The sequence below is a fragment of the Dipteris shenzhenensis genome, chromosome 20, assembly GCF_047967505.1.
Source record: "Dipteris shenzhenensis isolate YYH24624 ecotype China chromosome 20, Dip_SZ_1.0, whole genome shotgun sequence".
Taxonomy (NCBI): domain Eukaryota; kingdom Viridiplantae; phylum Streptophyta; class Polypodiopsida; order Gleicheniales; family Dipteridaceae; genus Dipteris; species Dipteris shenzhenensis.
Window position 1 is genome coordinate 1128078 of NC_141615.1, and position 21205 is coordinate 1149282.

At 43.8% G+C, this 21205-nt stretch overlaps 1 protein-coding gene across 3 annotated transcripts in view; it reads right to left on the minus strand.

Annotated features, from left to right (window-relative positions):
- Window positions 1-21205, minus strand: part of LOC147889106 (maltose excess protein 1-like, chloroplastic) — a 48051-nt gene that overhangs the window by 17680 nt on the left and 9166 nt on the right. For all 3 annotated transcript variants that reach the window (XR_015542940.1, XR_015542939.1, XM_087391934.1), the window contains exons 3-4: window positions 15279-15569; window positions 14963-15052 (exon numbers count right to left, since the gene is read on the minus strand). Coding sequence is in view for 1 of the 3 variants with exons in the window: in XM_087391934.1 (XP_087248060.1) it covers window positions 14963-15052; window positions 15279-15569 (381 nt within the window). In the remaining 2 variants the exon portion in view is untranslated. The remainder of the gene's footprint in view (window positions 1-14962; window positions 15053-15278; window positions 15570-21205) is intronic.

Sequence of the window (21205 nt, forward strand, 5' to 3'; positions counted from 1 at the left end):
GCACATGGTGCTAATGTGTGAGTGAGTAGCCTATATAAGGCTTGTACTTCACTTATCATGTCATACTTGATGAATGAAAGCCTTCATTATGTCTTCATTTGAGTATCGCTTCTTCACTCCCTAGCCTATCTGTCTCTCTCTCTCTCTCACACCATGTTTCTAACAAAACTTACGTCAAATAGTTTCAAAACACTCAAGAAATAGTGCTCTTCATTTGGCCTAGCTCAAGATGCCTAGGAACATTCCATACGAACCACCAGTCCTACAGGTCTATCTGCCATTGAGGCATAATCAATGTAAGTGGTAAAAGGTCATGTCCCCAAGAATGTCCTTGCCTTTCCAGACTACTATATTTTGAAGGCAAGCAAATAGAGGAAGAAAAGAGCAGTTGGTACTCGAGATACAGCTTTGGTAGGTCACAGTGTCACAAGAAACGTTTTTAGATTTTGCTAGGTGAAACGCCTAGAAATGGGTTTTAAATTTGTATTTTGTATTATCTCTAGATTCTCTCTCTCTGTCTCTGAAAAGAGCTCTCAAATACACACATACACACTGAGCACTCTCAAAAGAATCAAAAAAAGTAACAGTCTGGCACTAGGTCGTTTCGCCCGTTTCAGCAAAACGTTTCGCCTAGGCGAAACGCATTTTCTGGCTACACAAGTAGGTCAAGTTCGCCAAACAGCAACGTACTCCATGTGGCATCATTCAAAATGGTTTAATCAATCAGCTCCCAGAGAATACCTAGGAAGGTAAGTTTGGGTGGTCTCTAAATAGGTGAGATGGAGGAGAAACGTGCACCGTATGTAAATAGTGACCTCATGAATATAACTTTCCGCAAGAGAGAGACTTGGCTGGAATCAATCCCGTACCTGCTCAAATGTAGCCCTAAGGCAAGCACTACATCGAGAGCTCATTTTGGGGTCTCCAAGACAAAGGCACATAATTGGTCTCACCCCGATCGGAGTCATGGAGCTGCCATGAGAGCCCCTCTTTGCCAGACCAGGAAAATATTTCAGTTGCGCCACCCCAAGAGAAGCAAGATGAAGAGAAGAAAAAGCTGGAACACGTGAGGGGAGAGGGTGGGGAAAAAGTGCTGGCGGAGAGAGGGGAAAGACCAGCACTAGGGATGCAAAAGGGAAAAGGGGGGCGCGAAGGGGAAATGGACAAGGGTGAGGCTAGAAAAATAAGGAGGTCATTGTTGTTCCACTAAACACAACAGCAATCCTCCTTATCCTTGTCACTATCCAAAAGCTTCAATAAAAACTCTAATTTTCATCCTATCTAAGGAAGCAAAGGCTAATCCAAAACAGCCTTCACATGGTGAATTTCCTGACCACCCTTTTGCTCCTGTGCTTCGATATAGAAAGTGCTGCTTGTCTCAAACAGCCACACCAAGGGCTCACCAAAATAAGAGTTTCTTGGTAAGAGAATAGGGTTGCATTTCCCATTCCATCGTCTCGAGGCTGCCCACTAGTGCCTTCAACAGTGTAAGGGAATAGGAGAGAGCACCATAAAGCACATTTGCATAGAGGAAAATGCAATTAGGACACTTCCCTTGCAAGTGGAGCCTTCTTAATAGCACCACTCCTAACCAAGGTTTGGGATGAGAGAGGCCGAGAGAAATAAGGAAAGACGAAAATACTTATTAATATCTGTAAAAGCCAAAAATGATCAATGAGACCAAAAAGACAATGAATCTTGTGATCAAACTCCCCATGAGCAAGGGGTAATAGGGTTGCCAAGTGCAACCCTAAAAACAATAGGAATGCTTGGGGTATCTATTATTTATTCTGGGCATATCCAAGATCCAAAGAAATTACATCAATTTGAGATTGTCCTTAAAATTGGTTTTGGAATCGTTTGCATGATAGAAAGCCAACTTGCTCACTTAGTAGCTACTTTTAACTATTTTACCAACTCTACTGGCTTCTACATAAGTTGAGCTTGGTGGGATCCAGACTTTGGTACCTTCTAGCTTCCTGGCTTGACAAAAAGATTCAATCTTCCCTTCTCGTGAGTCAAATTACATAAGAGCATTCTTACCAATTTTGTCAATGGTCTCTAACTCTTACTACTCGATGTGAAATTTGGTGCAATTTCTTTAGATTCTTAGGGTAGTGTGAATGCTCTCATCAACATACCAACATCCTCTAAAAGTCCCCCTGTTCTAACATTTAGTGCCTTTTTCTCTCTCCTTTCATTCTTTGAACCTTATTAGTACCTTGACATCCATGTTGCTATTGACTACATTGCTCACTATGCTATGAACTATATCTATCAATTTATATTGCATGTGATCACTATATGAGTTTACTAGCTCAATTAGAATAAACAAATTCAGGACATTCTTGAATCACCTTTTTTTATTGCAGTTAGACATGCTTTGAGATCGACAAGTTCCTTTCACAAGAAAAAAAAGTGCCTATATACCTAGATGAGTCCAGGAACATGCCAAAACTCATCCTCTAAAAACACAGTATAGTGCAGTTTCAATCTCATGATAGTCACTGCTGAAAACCATAAACTCCATCACGCATAGCAAGGACTAGCTACTATGACATCCCCACTGACGTCATCAACACCGAACAGTGGGTGTAGAACATAGTATAAACATATGCTCTCACACATACAAATCCACACCCACAAATACTTGAGCATCCATTTATACAAAGTCTTCGAAGTGAGTTTCTGTCGGCACTCCGGAGGTGAAGGGCAAACTCAGCCGTGACAAAGGCTAGCAATAAAGGAGAAGGCTAATCAAAAGATAGACCACAATCCCTTCATTCAAGCTACAACTGCTTGTGAGACTTAACAATTTCATTTTAGTCTCTCCCAGATGAGCATCTAAATCTAGCTGATCAGGGCAATGCACCACTTAAGATCGCAAGAATTATCGCGAAACCAACCGGCTGCAACATGGACAACAACGTCACAAGGTGAAATTTGCATGTCCGCTAATACGGCAGAAGCATATACCTAAATGAGTCCAGAAACATGCCCAAACTCAAAAGCACAACATAGTGCAGTTTCAATCTCATAATAGTCACTCATAAGGTTGAAAACCATAACTCCACGCATAGCAAGGACTAGCTACTATGACATCCCCACTGATGTCATCAACGCCCAACAGTGGGTGTAGACCATAGTATAAACATATGCTCTCACACATACAAATCCACACACCCACAGATACTTGAGCATCCATTTATACAAAGTCTTCATACTGAGTTTATGTCGGCACTCCAGAGGTGAAGGGAAGACTCAGCCATGATGAAAGCTAGCACTAAAGGCTAGCACTCTATAAGGAGGTATATACATCTGGAAGTGTTGTTGCATAGGATCTCTTGCATTGTGATGTTGGCATGTTTGTAGATACAACGGCAGTTAGGAAGTTCTTTGACGTCAACTTGGAACAAGTCTCCATTTGGCTGTGTAAAATGTCTTCTCTTTACTGGTGTACCATTGGCGTTGAGTCGATCTCATCCCTCCTAAGCTGTTTTCCATTGCATGGTTGTTGCTATCATCATTTTAGTTGTTTTGGTACCATTTGCTCTCTAACCCCCAACTCGGTCTCACCCCTAGATAGGCAAGAGGATTTGCCTACTCCAAGCAAGAAGGGTTGAGAATGCTTTTGTTGAGCAACTAGTCTGAGTTGAAGAAGAGGCCTTGAAAGGTTGAGGAGATGTTGTGACCCTCATGACCCTTTGAACATCTCCCTAAAATGACTAGCACTATTGAAAAATAGAAACTAAAAGGCTACACCTTGTCCACTCTATGTTGTTTAGAATTGACTGCTTGCTGCCGTCCTCATTTTAGTTCTTGCTACCATTTCGCCCTTTAACCCCCAACTGAGTCTGACCCCTAGGATAGGCAAGGGGATTTGTCTAACCCAAAGGGAGAGGGTTTGAGATTGCTATTGCTGAGCAACTTGTCAAGCCAAAAAGAGTCCTTGAAGGCCTAAGGAGACGTGTGATCCTCAAGCCCCTTGGACCTCTCCCTAAAATGACAAGCACTATTGACAAAGATAAACCCAACACGCTTAAGTCACTAGGGGCTAGCTTGGTTTGCTAAAGATAGGAAGAGACAACTATGAAATGATAGTGAGAAAGCCACCTCAGGAGCTAATTGTAAGAGATGTCCTGGAGACAAGCTTGTCCGGGAGACGGGAAATAGTATATAAAAGAGACTAGCTAATGTGTAGGGGCAGCACCGTGTGCTCTGAGTGAAGAGCAAAGACGATGATTAGAAAGAAAAGAGGGGCAGGGACTTGACCAGGTTACAAAAGGCTGTCGTGGTAGCAAGGCAAATGGCAAAGGCTATGACAAGCCAGAAAAATGAAGAAGAGAGGGGGACATTTCGACACAAGACTTGTTAGCCTTGGTATGGCTTTGTAGGCCAGTTAGGACATTTGATCCTAGTCTTGGTCATATAGTGGCCATATAGTGGCCACACTTGTACTTTCTTCATTATCCATTTGCAAGTACTTCGAGTTTCTCAGTTATTGTTTGCTCTCTTGCATTCCATTGCTCCTTGCAACCAACAGTGGCATCAGAGCAGATTCTCTTGCGCTTACCTGCATCCCCCATGCTCATTGCTCGACCCACCTTCCTTTCAAGGAATTCAATGAGATGGGTGAAGATGAGGGACAACCTGATGCATGATGAAGTAAGGATGGGAATGGCCTCTGTTTGTATGCTTCAAGCATTGGTTTAGGGTTTGGGCATTTTAGCAAAATAGCAGAGCAATTCTGTCTCAACCCGCATCTCGAAATATTGCTCCAGAACGGGGCTTGGGCATTTTAGCAAAATATTAATGTAGTTTGCCTCATTCCGCCTCTCGAAATCTAACCTTACTACTCCAGATCTACCCCACAATGCTCCAGACCTATCCCGTGCTAACCTTCAATCTATTGGCATGGCTTTGTCTACAACTGCGACTAGCAGTGTAGGCACTTGTATCTCCAAACCAACAACAAGGGATTTTTTGTCTATATTTGTGGTTCCAATAGGTGCTCTTCGGAGCCATTTGCAGGAGTTTCGGCAAGTAGAAGTTGCTCACAACAGTCGAAGCCTTCTGTCGTATAGCTCGCAACACTGCACGGAACCTCTCCATACAAGCGTGACTCGTTCGTACACATGCTACTAGGCCTCCGTCCATATAGTTTGAAATGCACAGAATGCCAGAAAATCATCCATACAACTACACCTTCGTCCGTACAACCACACCCACAACTATATATCTTATAGGTTTTGCGCCCGTTCGACTACCAGATTCACTGGTGAATCTGGTCCGCTATATTTACCCCTGCCCACAAGTACATTCAATTGTCCTGAAGGTGCAAAACCGAGGCAGGCAAGACGGGTCTTGAATTTCTCCGAAACAACACGAGTGGCGCCTCACCTTGAGCAAGCATGGCCTTAATGAAAACGGCCAAAGAAGGAAGAGAGGTCGCCTAACAATAGGTGTCTCAGTAGCATAACAACGGGTAAAGGCCCGACTACAGCGACCGTAATGCCCAAGGTCCAGATCACTTTCATTTCAGGCATATTTGACAAATTTGGGACTTTTCTAGATTTTGTCCTCTTTTTGGTGCAATATCCTAGAAATCGGGGCTTTTGGCATTGGGCTGCAATTTTGCAGTGGGAAAGACATTTGGCAGCTTTCTTCCATTTTCCACTTGGTGTGATTGAGAATTTCAAACATTTACTATTTTTAGCAACCTGATTTGGCAGATTTTAAGACTTTTTTAGGCAAATGACAGTTTATTGCAGACATAGCATGCTAGTACGTGACATTGAGCGACATTTCACTTTGCCCTCTTTTTGGCATACTTTTCTTTTTTGGGAATTGGGGGCCTTTGAAAGATTGACAATTGCAGTTATCCCCTTTGCCTTGGGGTTCAATTTCGATCACTTTTGAGTATTTACAGCTTTATGCTTTTGGCGCATTGACATTTGAAGATTGGTGGAGTTAGATATTGTAGGGAAGCCTTTTGCATTTTGGCTCAGTGTTTGAGCAGCCTACTTGGCATTTACACTTGCAGAGCTTTTACTCTCATTTTTAGGTTAGCATTTGCAGATTTGCAGTTAGCTTTGGAGGAACCAGCTCATTGCATTGTAGCCTTGAGGCTTTGACATTCGTAGGACACCTTCTTTTGGGGTATTTTCATTTGCAATGGCAAACCATGATCTGTTTGGAATGCTTGCCACAGAAACAAGCTTGATGGTACCAACTATCCCATGTGATCGTACTTGGTGCGCCCCTTGTTGGTATCCAAGAATTTTTGGGCCATTGTATCTGGATTCGAGACTAGACCTCTCTCTCCAGCAAAAGTATCATGCGCCAAGAACCACCACCATTGCCACTTCTGGTTCACCTACCATTGCTCCCGCAGTGCCTCCCACACCCACATGCAGTGATTGCTATGAATAGCAAGAGAGTAATTATACCTCACACTTGGTCTTGCAAGATAGCCAAGGCTGCATGGGATAATTTCCCAAATCTCTATCAGATTTCGAATGCGGCTAGTGTTGCCTATTTGCATTGATAGTTGAATGGTGTTAAGATAAACGAAGGGGAGAACACGGGTACCTATCTCACACACGACAAGGATTTTCATCAATGTAGATGAGATTGTCCCAAACTCACAGGTAGTGTCCACAACAATTGATGGGTTCCCTAACTCATACCAAGGATTTGCTACAACATTGAGGCTAGTGGTCATGGGTAACCCAACCACCATTCTTCTGATCAGCCTATTTCCCTACTCCTACAGGAGGAGAAAAGTCGTCAAAACAGGGCTGCTTCTACTCATACTGATCAGGCCTTTGCCACCGATCACAAGGGCAAAGGAAAAAGGGTGAAATTACAGCAAGCCCAAACCTTCGCCTAGAACTACATCTTCTTCTTCTCTTGCTAACGGGAAGAAGAAGAAGCGCTGTAATTATTGTAGGAAGCCCAGCCATGACATATACCTAGATGAATCTAGGAACATCCCAAACTCATCCTCTAAAAACACAACATAGTGCAATTTCAATCTCACGATAGTCACTCATAAGATTGAAAACCATAAACTCCATCACGCATAGCAGGGACTAGCTACTATGACATCCCCACTGACCTCATCAGCGCCCAACAGTGGGTGTAGACCATAGTATAAAAGTATGCTCTCACACATACAAATCCACACACCCACACATACTTGAGCATCCATTTATACAAAGTCTTCGTACTGAGTTTCTGTCGGCACTCCGGAGGTGAAGGGCAAACTCAGCCATGACGAAGGCTAGCACTAAAGGAGAAGGCTAATCAAAAAGTAGTCCAAATCTCTTCATTCAAGCTACAACTGCTTGTGAAGTCTAAACGATTTCATTTTAGTCTCTCCCAAACGAGCATCTAAATCTAAATCTAGATGATAGGGCAACGCATTATTTAAGATAGAAAGAATTATCACAATACCAGCAGGCCGCAACTTGGACAAAAACTTCACAAGGTGAAATTTGCATGTCCGCTAATACGGCAGAAGCATATACCTAGATGAATCCATGAACATTCCCAAACTCATTCTCTACAAACACAACATAGTGCAGTTTCAATCTCACGATAGTCACTCATAAGATTGAAAACCATAAACTCCATCACGCATAGCAGGGACTAGCTACTACGACATCCCCACTGACGTCATCAGTGCCCAACGCCCAAGAATGGGTGTAGACCATAGTATAAAAGTATGCTCTCACACATACAAATCCACACACCCACACATACTTAAGCATCCATTTATACAAGTATGCCCAGCCCTGACTAAATGTCGAAAGCGTATTGCTTCGGAAAGGTCTTGCAGTTACAAATGCTCCTGCTGCCCATGATCACTCTCATGAGGCAACAAACCTGGCTCAGGGTGAGTGCGCATTTGTTGCGACCTGCCACTACGATCCAAAGATGCATGCATCAACTTTATCAATTTAACTCAACCTGGCTCAGGATGAGTGCGCATTTGTTGCCACCTGCCACTACGATCCAAAGATGCATGCTTCAACTTTATCAATTTCAGATTCTTTTTTTTTTTTTCCGAAAAAACAGTGCTAATTATATTACTTCGAGAACAAAATACAAGAGGTCAGCTTATAGCTGACGGGCTGCGTTCACAAACCGGACGCAGCCCTAAAAGGTAGCATAATAAATCATACTCTCACGGAGGGATATGCTGAGTGTGAATGAACAGCCATCGGGGTGGTGAGTAGTGCCACCGAAGGCCCTGCGTAGTCTGCTCAAAGAAGAGGCTCTGTGTGTCCCAAGCCTGGAGGAAGCGTCTCCGCTTCTCCTGACCAGCCCGGGAGTCTCCCTGAATCTGGTCCCACTGGCCTCTGAGGGTATGAATAATCTCACTCCAAATCTCCGCCATGATCTGGGCAGTCGATAAGGAAGTGCCACCAAGGATCTGCGCGCAGCGCGAGGTCCAGATGTGCCATCCTGTAATGCTGCTGATAATCTCCCAGACTGGCTGCCTCTCCCGAACTCCTGTATCAGCCTCTGCTAGGTGCTGTGGGATACCCTCGAGCGGCCCCCACGTCCCCTGTGTGATAAGGAAGGTGGGGTCCTGCTGGCATGCCTCGAACAAGTGATGAAGACCAGGTGCGGTGCTGCAGCAACAGAACGCGCCCCAAGTGATCACTCCTAGCTCTGGTGCTGCGCGGGTAAGAAGCCCGAAGGTCCACCTCCACACTTCCTGGGCGCGCGTATCAATTTCAGATTCTAAGTCAACTTAATATTTTGACAGCGGTGCTTCTAAGCACATTACCTCCTACAAATCTCTATTTCAGTCCTTGAGGGATGCTTCACACGGGGGCATTGCCACTTCTACAAACAATGCAGCTTTTCCCTTGAAAAGGATTGGCCATGTGCAAGTCACATCAATGTCAGGTGACATAATGACACTTGTGAAGTTTTGTATGTTCCAGGTATCAAGAAGAATCTGATTTCTATTTCAGCCATTTCCACACATCGCTTCATACTTCTTTTTTAATGTCACCGTTGTGCTATGTATGATAACCAGCACAATAATTGTATATGTACTCACTCGGACACTGGACAACGACCTGTATCACCTAAAAACACGGCTGCTATAGAAACTAATGCCATTGCTGAATCTATGATTTGCAATAGTCACTTATGGCATGAGATTGGGACATCTAAACTTTAACATACTGGTGAAGATGCATCCAAAGCACATAGTGGTAGATGTCCCACCCATGCATGCAGTTACAAAACATGTATATGAGGGCTTCTTATTGGGGAAAAATGCATCATTTCCCATTTCCAAAAGATGGGACCATCGGTTCATCCAAGAAGTTCCCACCTAGTACATAGTGATGTATGCGGGCCAATGCGAACAGTATCACTTGTACTATTCTACTTTTGTGGATAACTCCACCAAGTTTACTTGGATTTGTACTATTCTACTTTTGTGGATAACTTCACCAGGTTACTTGGAATCCCATGAAATCCAAGTCAGATGTCTTCTCTTGCTTCAAGCATTTTCTTGCCTTAGTAGAGAATGCGAGTAGGGCATAACTCTTGACCCTCCGTACTAACAGGGGGGTGAATACTTATCCTGGGAGTTTTTTTTTATTTTTTAGCAACTTAGGGTATCGTGCATCAGTGCACATTGCCATATATACTCCGCAACAAATGGCCTTGTAGAGAGGGAAAATAGAACATCTACGGAAATGGGTAGGTGCATGCTTAAGGGAAAGTTTTTGCCCAATATATTTTGTTTAGATGCCCCAACAATGTGCTCAATCAAGCACCCAGTGGAGCATTAAAGACCATGATCCCTTATGAAGCACGGACAAGGCCACAATCCTATTATTAAAGACCATGATCCCTTATGAAGCACGGACAAGGCCACAATCCTATTATTAAAGACCATGATCCCTTATGAAGCACGGACAAGGCCACAATCCTATACCTAGATGAATCCAGGAACATTCCCAAACTCATCCTCAAAAAACACAACATAGTGCAGTTTCAATCTCACGATAGTCACTCATAAGATTGAAAACCATAAACTCCATCACACATAGTAGGGACTAGCTACTATGACATCCCCACTGACGTCATCAACACCCAACAGTGGGTGTAGACCATAGTATAAAAGTATGCTCTCACACGTACAAATCCACACACCCACACATACTTGAGCATCCATTTATACAAAGTCTTCGTACTGAGTTTCTATCGGCACTCCGGAGGTGAAGGGCAAACTCAGCCATGACGAAGGCTAGCACTAAAGGAGAAGGCTAATCAAAAAGTAGTCCGAATCTCTTCATTCAAGCTACAACGGCTTGTGAAGTCTAAACGATTTCATTTTAGTCTCTCCCAAACGAGAATCTAAATCTAAATCTAGCTCGTAGGGCAACGCACCATTTAAGATAGAAAGAATTATCGCAATACCAGCAATCCTATAATTATAGGCCACAATCCTATAATTTCTCTCATGCTCTCATGTGGGTGTTTGGATCTCTTGCATATGCACATGTACTCTCTCAACTGAGGCATAAGCAAGACGATAAGGCCATCAAATGCATTTTCATTGGCTACAGCTCACAAAGCAAGGATACAGGTTGTTTCAGCCTAGCACATGCAGTGGTTTTTGCTGAGCATACAGCTTTACCTTGGCTAGACTGTAAAAGCCAGCCATCAGTAGAAGCCTTTGATGTATTTGATTCCATACCACCCTTCAAATAACACTTTGCAGGGTAGGCCCCCAAATGTGCCTAGCAGTTCATAGCCTCCTCCTCTTGCCAATGTTCAGTTTGATTCGCAGCCACTTGATAATCAGGCAATTGGTCAAGTAGTTCATGAGGAGAAGGCTATCATTAGACAGTACAAAAAGAGTTATGCGACAAAAGGCCATACCCAACAACATGGCTTTGACTTTGAGGAAACATTCGCTCCCACCTCACGCATTACGACTGTTTGGTGTGTTCATCTCACAAGCACCGGGCGGTCCATTAGTTGGACATTAAGACCGCTTTCTTTCATGCAAATTTATTGGAAGAGGTCTATGCCACTCCGCCTCTAGGATTTGAGGCTGCAAGTTCTAAAACTCAGGTATGCTGGCTGAAAAAAGGCCTCTATGGTTTGAAGCAAGCACCACGGGCATGGTATGCCAAGAGGCATTCTTTTTTGCTATGCCTTGGGTTTCAAAACATCCCTATAGAGGCCACTCTTTATGTCCGAAAGAGTGAATCAGAATTTCTGATTTTAAATCTTTATATGGATGGCATGTAGATATTCAAGGCAGCTTTGCAGAAATCATTTGCAATGTCAGATATGGGCACGTTGCACTACTATTTGGGCATCCACTTTGCTAATATATTGGACTCCTGTAGCACTTCCAATTCGAGAAACGTAATCCAGCTTCTACTCCATTAGCACTTCCAATTTGAGAAACGCAATCCAGCTTCTACTCCATTACAACCTGGCTTCCGTTTCTCCTCCAAAGATGGGAGTGCCCCATTTGATACCACCCTTTATCAGCAAGCTGTGGGCTGCCTTATTTACTAATGTCATACCTAGCCTGATTTGCAGTATGTTGTTTCCCAGTTAAGCAAGCACATGCACAAGCCCAGCACACAGCATTGGCAAGCAGTGAAGCAGGTCTTCCGTTACTTGAAGGCCACGCAGCATTTGGGACTGTTCTATAACAATCAGTCTAATCCTCATACTTGACCCTTTTCCGGCCTCTCCAATAGCCTACCTATGGCCTTTGTTTGCCACTAGTGCTATCCATATCCATGCTCATCAAGGCGTTGATGCTGGACAATGTGTTCAGCTACCATACAGCCCATGTGACTGAGCCCATGTGGTTGCTTGTCATGTAGCAGCCATATTGCTTCCCACATGGCGATTGTCCATGTGTCACAGCTTTCAAGCACTAGTAAGCATACCCTAGGGCCACGGCTCCATTAGATTTTGTACACTCCAACACATATGTAGAACAAGGTGTCCAAAAGGGAGCAATATGATTATCATAGGGATTGGAGATGTAACGACTCTCATGTATGCTCTGAACTACAATGCATCTGTTTGTGTTGAGTTGGCAGCACCTGGCTGCTTTGTGATCTAACCCTGGCAACTCCACACTCATGAGAGATGGCAAGACGTGCAAATATGGGATTTTTTCGAGCCGAATGTGTTTCTTTTTTATTTTCCTCCTATTTATGAATTTGCCCCTATTTATCTCTATTTAGTCCTTTTCTAAACTTGAGATTGAGTGATGAGAGTTTGGGTGCCAAGGATCACTGTAGCCGGCCTTCAACCATTACTAGGGATGGCCCACGAGGTGTAGCGCAGTCTGGGTTGTAACATCAAAGAATCTGTCCCCTAGGGTCTGATTTATCAGATCTAGGATTTGTAGTTGTTGGTTCGAGATAATGGCAGCCTGTGTGTGCTTTGATTGCAGTGCTAGCTCAGAATTTGTCAGCAGTACAGTACGTGAATTGATTTATGTGGTGACTTGGCCCTATGTGTGGACAACCGCATTTACGACGGCATTGTGACGACTCAGCCCTCTGTGTGGACAGCCGCATTTACAACAGCATTGTGGCGGCTCTTGCACCCTGGTGGTTAGCTTGCCTTTGTGGGGAGTTGATTTGTGCCTGGACGGTGTTAGGCCCATGGGGGGGTGTTGGAAATATGGGCTTTGTTGTGGTCCTAACCCCCTCGTGGCACCTTGGTAATGTGGATATTGGAGGGGTATTGAGGCCCCTTGGTGCGCAGATGACACATGGACATAGGGGAGGAATCCCATAGGCAAGTATGTAATGCAGCATTCCTTGGATATAACGTGGTGATAGAACCCCTCTCCAATGTCCTGCCGGCTCTTTTTGGACATGGAGAAGGCATGTGTGGCTAGGAGGCGGGGAGTGGGCCCCCCCATACTCGGCGCTTCCGTGGTTCACATGGCAACATCTGGCAATGGCTGGCAGTGGTCTGACATTCACTATTTCTTGACTCCTGCTTCTTGCACAGACACGATTTCTCAAAGCTAGGAAATGATACTGCCTATTACATCTTTGACTGTGTTCACCATATTCTTGACTAATGTTGCATTAACACACAAATCTTTGAGCTCCTCTTTGGTGACATGGAGAATGCTAAGGGTTTAAACGGGTACAATTTGAAAACAATATTTTGGCACAACAATAGGTGCTTGAGTTCTTGACAGTGGCCAACAGAAGCTCCTATGTTGGAGCAGTGCCAAGTCCTCCCTTGATGGCAAGACTTTGGTAGAGGACAATGTGTTATTGGCCACACCCTAGTATGTTGTATCTTGTTGGTTCTTCCACGAAGGTTGTATTAGCTAGCTAAGGAGACTACTCCCTACCTTCCTTTAGGCAAGTTCTGATAGTAACAATGCCATCTGAGCCAAGGTAGTATGACAGACATGATCCTTCCCTAACTAAAAGAGTACTAGGGATGATTGATCCACACATGTAGAGTGGCCACAGCATGTTCCTGTGTGGCACCATATTTTGTGCAAATGTGACACGACAATGAAGCAGAACGTATAACTGCTTGGGCAGTCAGCTGCCACACGGGCAGCAAGATCTGCAGCAGTCAAGGCTGGATCTAATTGAGACAGATCAGCCACATCACGTCCCTGTACATGCCAGCAGTACTGGTATATGTGGCTGGGGCAGCAAAGGCCCATGGGGCCTTATTATGGGGTAGCTGTTGGGCCACAAAGGCCTGCTATCAGCCTAGAGATGATATCACACTGCCAGTGGAGCTGCCCCTCGACCCAGAGGACATAGTTGGGCTCCCTTACGATATTGGCCATGCTATGGGTAGTCATCGAGGGGATGGTGGTCTAGCTAACAAATGGCAGGCACGCTGTTTCCATCAAGAAGGTCTCACTGGCCTATCTTATCAACGGGGAGCCCATCAGTAGTCAGGATATGCTTGAGGCCTTCCCCCCAACTCCATGGCACCCAGAGCCCTTGTCAGAGGACAGTATCTAGGACATGATTTCCACCATTACAGCTTGGCACATCCGGGTAGCCCGGTGCAGCCTGGTTATGGGGGGCAGCAGACCTGACCAGCGGCCACACGGCATGATATCATCCACAGTTTGTATGCCATCTGGGAGCAGGGCACGGAGAACTCTAGGACATCCACCGAAAGGCAGAGCATTTCTGTGTTGGTTTATTTTATATTCTCACGGATTGAGGTATCTGTTGGTTAAATACCTCTCCCCTCTGGCTGTTGGCGTGGGGTACTCTAGGCAGTTTGCTGAGACCCTGAGAAGCAGGCTGCAGGGCAGCTAGCACGTTTTCATTTGAGCACCTCACAGATTGCTAAATTTGTATTTTCTCAAAGCTTCTTTATCTGAAAAAAATTAATCATTTTCAAAGCTGCATCAGGTGGGACCTCTGGATCCTGCCACAATGTAGGTGCGTGAGTGCTCTGCACCCTATTGCCAAGGGATCTATCGAATCATCAAATAAGGTCAGTACTAAGCATTATAGGCTACCTCTCAGGCATGCTAATACCCTTTAAATGCATAGATATATTTTTTTCAATTTATTGGTTGCTTTGTGCATTGCTGGACATTATCCTTCAAATAAAATTTTTGAGAGGTACTTAGTATGCACTGGATGCTATGTAGTCCCAAACATACACTTACAGCATTCAAACATATCTTATGTGATCTGTAAAATCCATCGCTTAAAATAGAAACATACTTCTGTGGAATGCAAGTCTTCAATCACATGAAAAGCAGACAGCATCATTATCCATTAGATCACTCCACATTCCACGAAGTGAGTGCCAACAATCATGCAACCAACTCACTTTTGTGTAATCTATTCGGTTTTATCAAGTCACTGGAATATGCTACTTGCACATGGATATCAGCAAATGCCACAATCACTTAAGAATCTGATACACGTACCAAAATAACCAGAAGAGTTGCCAAAACTAGAAAGATGGTTCCTGGCAACACACTTGAAGGTAGGTAGGGCTCAAATGTTGTCCACATGACCTGAAGAAGTGCCAACCAGATCATCAAAAGCAAGAAATTTGAGAGAAGCAAAAAAAACCCTTGTTGGCCAAGACCAGGGTTACTAAATTTAGTCAAAGAGCCATAAAATCACACTAAAAGTTTCAAATATACCATTGGGAGTTAGGAGACTCTCTTCTAAAATCTTCAGAAGAGATTAATTTTACAGACTTCATGATCTAATAGAATTTTTTCATAGAAATAAAACCTGTGGAAGAACAGAAACGCCACCAATGGTGATAACTTCTTGCCACGCTCTCCAGACGCCAGCACTCAGAAGGCTGTTATAATTCAGAAAATTTACAGCAAAGCCTACCGCCACAGCCACTGCAGTGGCTGTGAAAACAGGTCCTGGCATTGCCCCTGCAATGGCCAACTGTACCAATACAATAAACGTTGATAACACACCAACACCTTGTACAACTGTAGCACCTCGCTCCTTCTTGCCGGCAAAATATGAGAGAAGAGACAGGTTCCCTAACAGCCCTGTGAGCAGACCCTGCAGTCCAGACAAACATAAACAGTTAGTGCATCAGGGTGACATGTGCCGGATAATTATCAACTACATAAAAAGTAGGTATCTCATGCATACCACAAAGCATTAAACTAGATTCAAGGGACTATCATTTGAAATGTAATTTGAGTATCTGCCAGGGCATTAATATAACACGGCAGAGACAAAGATATCATAAAAGCAGCAGCCATTGGAGAATGTGAAGATGGCTCAGTATTTTGCATTTATGACATCTATCCTTCAATAAAAGTACAGCCCTAATGACTAAGTATCCCCGTCAGGAGAACACATGGCCCTTAACCAGGCCCTCCAACAAATTATTGGATAAGCTAAAACTCATCCACATTATCCTTGAAAACAAAAAGCAGAATAACAACCTGCCTGCTGTTAGCCTATTATCATTCTCCTGCAATCCATGCCCACTGTTATCCACATTTAGGTGATTTGATGAAATTCACATTTCTGATCGAAAACAAAGATATGGACAAAGAGAAAGCCACAGCAATTAGGGGCTGAGATGAACAGCACCTCCCCAAAATTATTCAGGATTACTGTCGCCAGAAAAACTTCTAGGTACCAACCCAGAAACAGGATGCTGAATCACTACACAAGATCATTGGGCAAAGTGTGCAATGTATATATGTGTACATGATTAGAGTTGACATCATTCTTTGAACCCTTATGGGGCCGACTTAGGACAACCCTATTAGGGTTTCTTATGTATTCTATTATTATGGTGAATATAATAGAGAAAGAGACTAGGTTCATATAATGATCGTAGAACCTCTAGTCTCCTCTATAATATTATCACAGGTCAATTTGCAACTCATGGACTTTGATAGGTGTATTTGTCTGTGAGTGTGCGTCTGCCAACAACCTACACGCCAATGTGAGTCAACTGTGTGAGAGTGAGTAAGGCATAGTATTCATTGCAACATCTTTTGAGTTCTCAAATGAACACAAGCTGTGCGTGTGTGCATGCTGTTGTGCACGAGGGATGTCGAAAATGAGCAGCATGTACCCCTAACATGTCGAACCTATGCACACATCAGAGAAAAATATGACGACAACAAAGGCAACCTTAAAAATCTATTAGAACAATCATCTAAAAAGCTAGGAAGTTATCTAAAAGAAATTTTGGAAAACCCAACAATGTACTTGGACTAGCACACAAGCTGGCTCAACAAGTTCTAATATATAGCAAGTCTATAGTATTTTCTTTCAATGGACGTAAAAGATCACTATTTGTTGATAGTAATCACAAGTCCCATAGATCTTGAAGAGCCTCAAGAGGACTTTAATACAGTCATATCATCTCTCTCTCTCTCTCTCTCTCTCTCTCTCTCTCTTTGTGGCCCCGATCTTAGCAAAGCTTTTTAATGAAGCAATTGCACCAGTTTACCTCATGCCTAGACCCTTAACACCATCACTCCCATTCACAAGGCGGGAGATCCCTGGAGTCTGAAAAACTACAGGACCATTGTGATTGGACAAGTCATGACCAAGATCTATGCATCAGTGCTCAACACAAAGGTTAGCCGGTTTGCAAGCTTCAGGGACTCAAGAGCCATGGGACAGGCGGGCATCCCGAGATATCACAAGACCATGGATCACATATTCACACTCAGAGGTGTCATTGAGAAGGCTATTGCATAGATACAGGGGTTTATTGTAGCTTTGTAGACTTCCGCAAACGCTTTTGACAAAGTGCCGAGAGCTTGACTCATCAGACTCTTGCAAGAGTTGGGGTATGATCAGCATGTTGGCAAACTTAGATTCAATTGCATGCAATACTAACTCACTTGAATAGAACCGACAGAAAAGAAAATGAGAGAATTGACAGCAATAGAAAGCAACCTTTACTGAAAGCTCTCAATCTAAAAAACACCACTAACAGATGTGCATCCCCACAGGCTTGTTGCATCTGTGTACAAGAGTTTCCTAACACTTAGCCACAAAGGCTGACTCAAGAAAAGTACCCAACAGCTCCAAATACTCGGACCATACAATGCACACACACCCCGACTATCCAGAACACATCTGAATATAAATGTGTCGATAGGAGAGCCAAAGGTAGTCGTGAGGAGGCAAAACAATATCGCCAGCAGCAATGAGCCAATCGCCTATCTCAGTGCCACCTTCACAAGTCATAGCTGCCCTCTCCATGGACACTCGATGCTCCAATATTCATGGAAGGGCCAGGTAAAGGAACCACCTCAGGAACACCCAGCCGAGATGAAGTTACCACGTTGGAGGATGCATGAGCACATGCCAGGTGGTGCTAGCCTTTTTTCCCTCCATAAACCTTAGAACTCTTCACAACCCCTTCGAGGTTTACCACACACACATCTCACAAATGCCAAAGCTAACAAACCCCCCATAAACCAAGAAGGGGTTACGAGCCAAATTTGTCACTAACATGGAAAGCATACCAATGGCAAAATCATCTCCTACTACTAGCTGAAACACTGTGTCTTTTAAAAAGTTTAGCATTGTCCTTCTCAAAGTCAATTATCTTTGTGCAAAGGATGCAAATGTGTCCCCTAGTCCTTCCTCTTCCACAATGCAGGCCTTCTTATTGGAATCTTGCTGCTTCACATCAAATGCTCTATTATAGCAATATTTCTCTATGTGTGCTTCTCTGCTGCAGTAAACACAAACCAGATCTTTCTTCTTGCCTTTTCCCTTGTCTTTAACTGTGAAAGCTGGTTCAATTGTAAAATTGCATTTGCATCATCACTTTCCACTTGAACATTTAGGTCTTCAAGTTGTTTCATAATCGCCCTCATCCTATTGAGGTGAGAGGCTAAGGATTCACCTTCTCCCATTTGCAAAGAGTATAACTCTTGCTTTAATATTATTTTGGAGTTTTTCACCCTTGACCCAAACATGTTCCAGTTTTGGGCAACTATCTTAGAAATATCAACATGATGGAGAAAATCTACTCCTAAGGCACGTCCAAGAAGCCCTACAGCTTTTTCATTTTTAAGCTCCTAGGCTTACTTTCTCTCCTCATTATTGGTAGGTTTTCTTCTATTCCAGACACAACCCCCCACAGCCCTTTCTCCATAAATAAAAGACGCACAAATAGCTGCCAAGAGGGGAAATTGCATCCATCAAACCTTACCACTCATGACTCAAGCAAGGCAGTCTTGAAAGATTTTTTCCACGCGTCCATCTTTATTATTGATGAAGGATCTGCCCACACACTTCAGCAACTACGTCGAAAAGGAGGGTCTTTCTTCTACGTGTGCTACTACATGGCCTTCTGAGAGAACTAGGAGCCTTGACAACCTCGAATCTTGGAGACCCTCTGCAAAAAGGAGTCTTTGCATGAGACTATCGACGAAACCTCGCCCTCTTTGCTTCGTGTGAGCTTTCTCACGTTTAGAGTATGACCCCCACGGGATGCTTCAGTGCTGCGCCACGTGATTATCTCACGAACCTCCCGAAAGCATCTTCATCATTCTTACAGCTGCTCCTTATGCAATCCTCACACAGAGAAATTGTGTACACTCAGACCCTTTGATCCACTCCCAATGACAAATTGACTCTCACGCCGCTCACAGATTGTGGAATCGTTCAGATTCTCTCACAAGCCCTCTAAGACCTCTACTCCGATACCAATTGTTGGTAAACTTAGATTCAATTGCATGCAATACTAACTCATGTGAATAGAACCGATAGAAAAGAAAATGAGAGAACTGACAGCAAAAGACAGCAACCTATATTGAAAGTCCTCTGAGACCTCTGCTCCCATACCAATTGTTGGCAAACTTAGATTCAATTGCATGCAATACTAACTCACATGAATAGAGCTGAAAAAAAAGAAAATGAGAGAACTAACAGCAAAAGACAGCAACCATTATTGAAAGTCTCAATCTGAAAAACACCACGAACAGACACACATCCCTATGAGACTTGTTGCGCCTGTGTACAAGAGTTTCCTAACACTTAGCCGGATCTCTACTCTAGATTCTCCTATATGCAAATGACGTGGTCCTACTCTCCTCCTCAGCAAAGGGGCTCTAGCGACACTTGGATGCACTTCATACTTTCTATGAGAACATGACTTGAAGGTCAACCTTGGTGAAACCAAGGTCATACATCCTAGGCAGAGCATTTCACACTAGATGGATTACCGGTGTGAAGGTGGTTGCATCCTATACATACTTGGGGGTTCTCTTCTCCGGCCCCATCTTCACAATGCAACCAACATTGTAGGCCTGGCTGAGTAGGGGATACGCCCACTTGCTAGACTCGAACGACAGTGCTTCCACTCTCATTTGCAAGATCCCCAGACAAAGAATCTTCTCTTTGACTCTTTGGTTTGCCTAGTGGTAGCCCTTGTTTGCGACCATATCTATCAGAGAAAGATTGAGGATTAAAGTTCCCTTGCTTTCATGGATCATCCGCAATAAGCCTTCAATCCCACATCAGATATTCCTCGTTAAGTTCAAAGCATCCCTATTAGAAATATTTATATTTCCTAAAAGAAGCAGGTATTCATTCGCCTTGATGAGGAGTTACTGAACATCCTGTTTAGAAAATCTCCAAGGACTTTTGGAAAAAGTTGCTTGAGCGACCAGCCCCCTCTCATCTCATAGACATTGTAGTGAAGGGGTAGGGACAGATTTGGAGAAAGGGGGATAGAGGAGCAGAAGAGAGAGAGAGAAAGGGGAAGAAGGAGAGGAAAGGGTAGGAGAGAGAGAATGAGGTAGGAAAGAGAGGGAGAGATGGAGAGGGAGTAGGGAAGAGAGAGAGAGAGAGAGAGTGAGTGAGCATAGGCAGGAAGGAGAAGGGACAGTAGATAAGATTAGATGTCACATCAAAAAGTACATAGTAGGGGGTGGATGGAGACTGATATAGTCCCTCCATATTTTCCCTCTAAAGGGCCTCTAACTTGGCCTCTTTTTCCCCTTCATTTACAGCCATCCCATCCCATAGAATTTTGCCCTCAAAATTTCATATGCGGACTGTTAAATAGGTGCAGCAAACAGCAAATAATGATCAGCCTGGTAGGAGATAGGGGTTGTCCTAGACAATGCTCTCTGGCTACCATGAATTCTAATAAGATACTCGATGTAAACTTTGTTTCGGAGTACGTGATCCCTGAAACCCATGATGCGCTCCGGAACATAGAGTATGTGGCCCTCCTCATCCATAGGTGGTAGCTTAGGAAGGACTTGGACATGCTATCTGACATGTGGCTTCAACAAGGATACATGGAAAACATTATGAATCCTGGAGGTCCTGGGTGGCTCCAAACTCATACGCCACCTCGCCAACTTTGCGGATAATCCTGTAGAGACCGTAATACCTGTGAACAAGCTTCGTGTTGGTGTTACCCTTCAACACAGCATAACGGTTCTTATGGAGGCGTAAGTGCACATAATCCCCTTCTTCAAAAAAGGGCATCCATACTCTCCAAGTCATTTCTTGCTTGCTGATTTTTCACAGCCATGTCTGCAACTAAAGATGGCATACCCACTGTGCATCCATACATAGCCTCGAACGGGCTCTCATGCCAATAGAGATGTGCTTGGTACTGTTGTAACAAAATTCAGCAAGCGCCAACCACTTATCCCAGGACTTTTGTGTGTCATGACAGAAATGCCTCA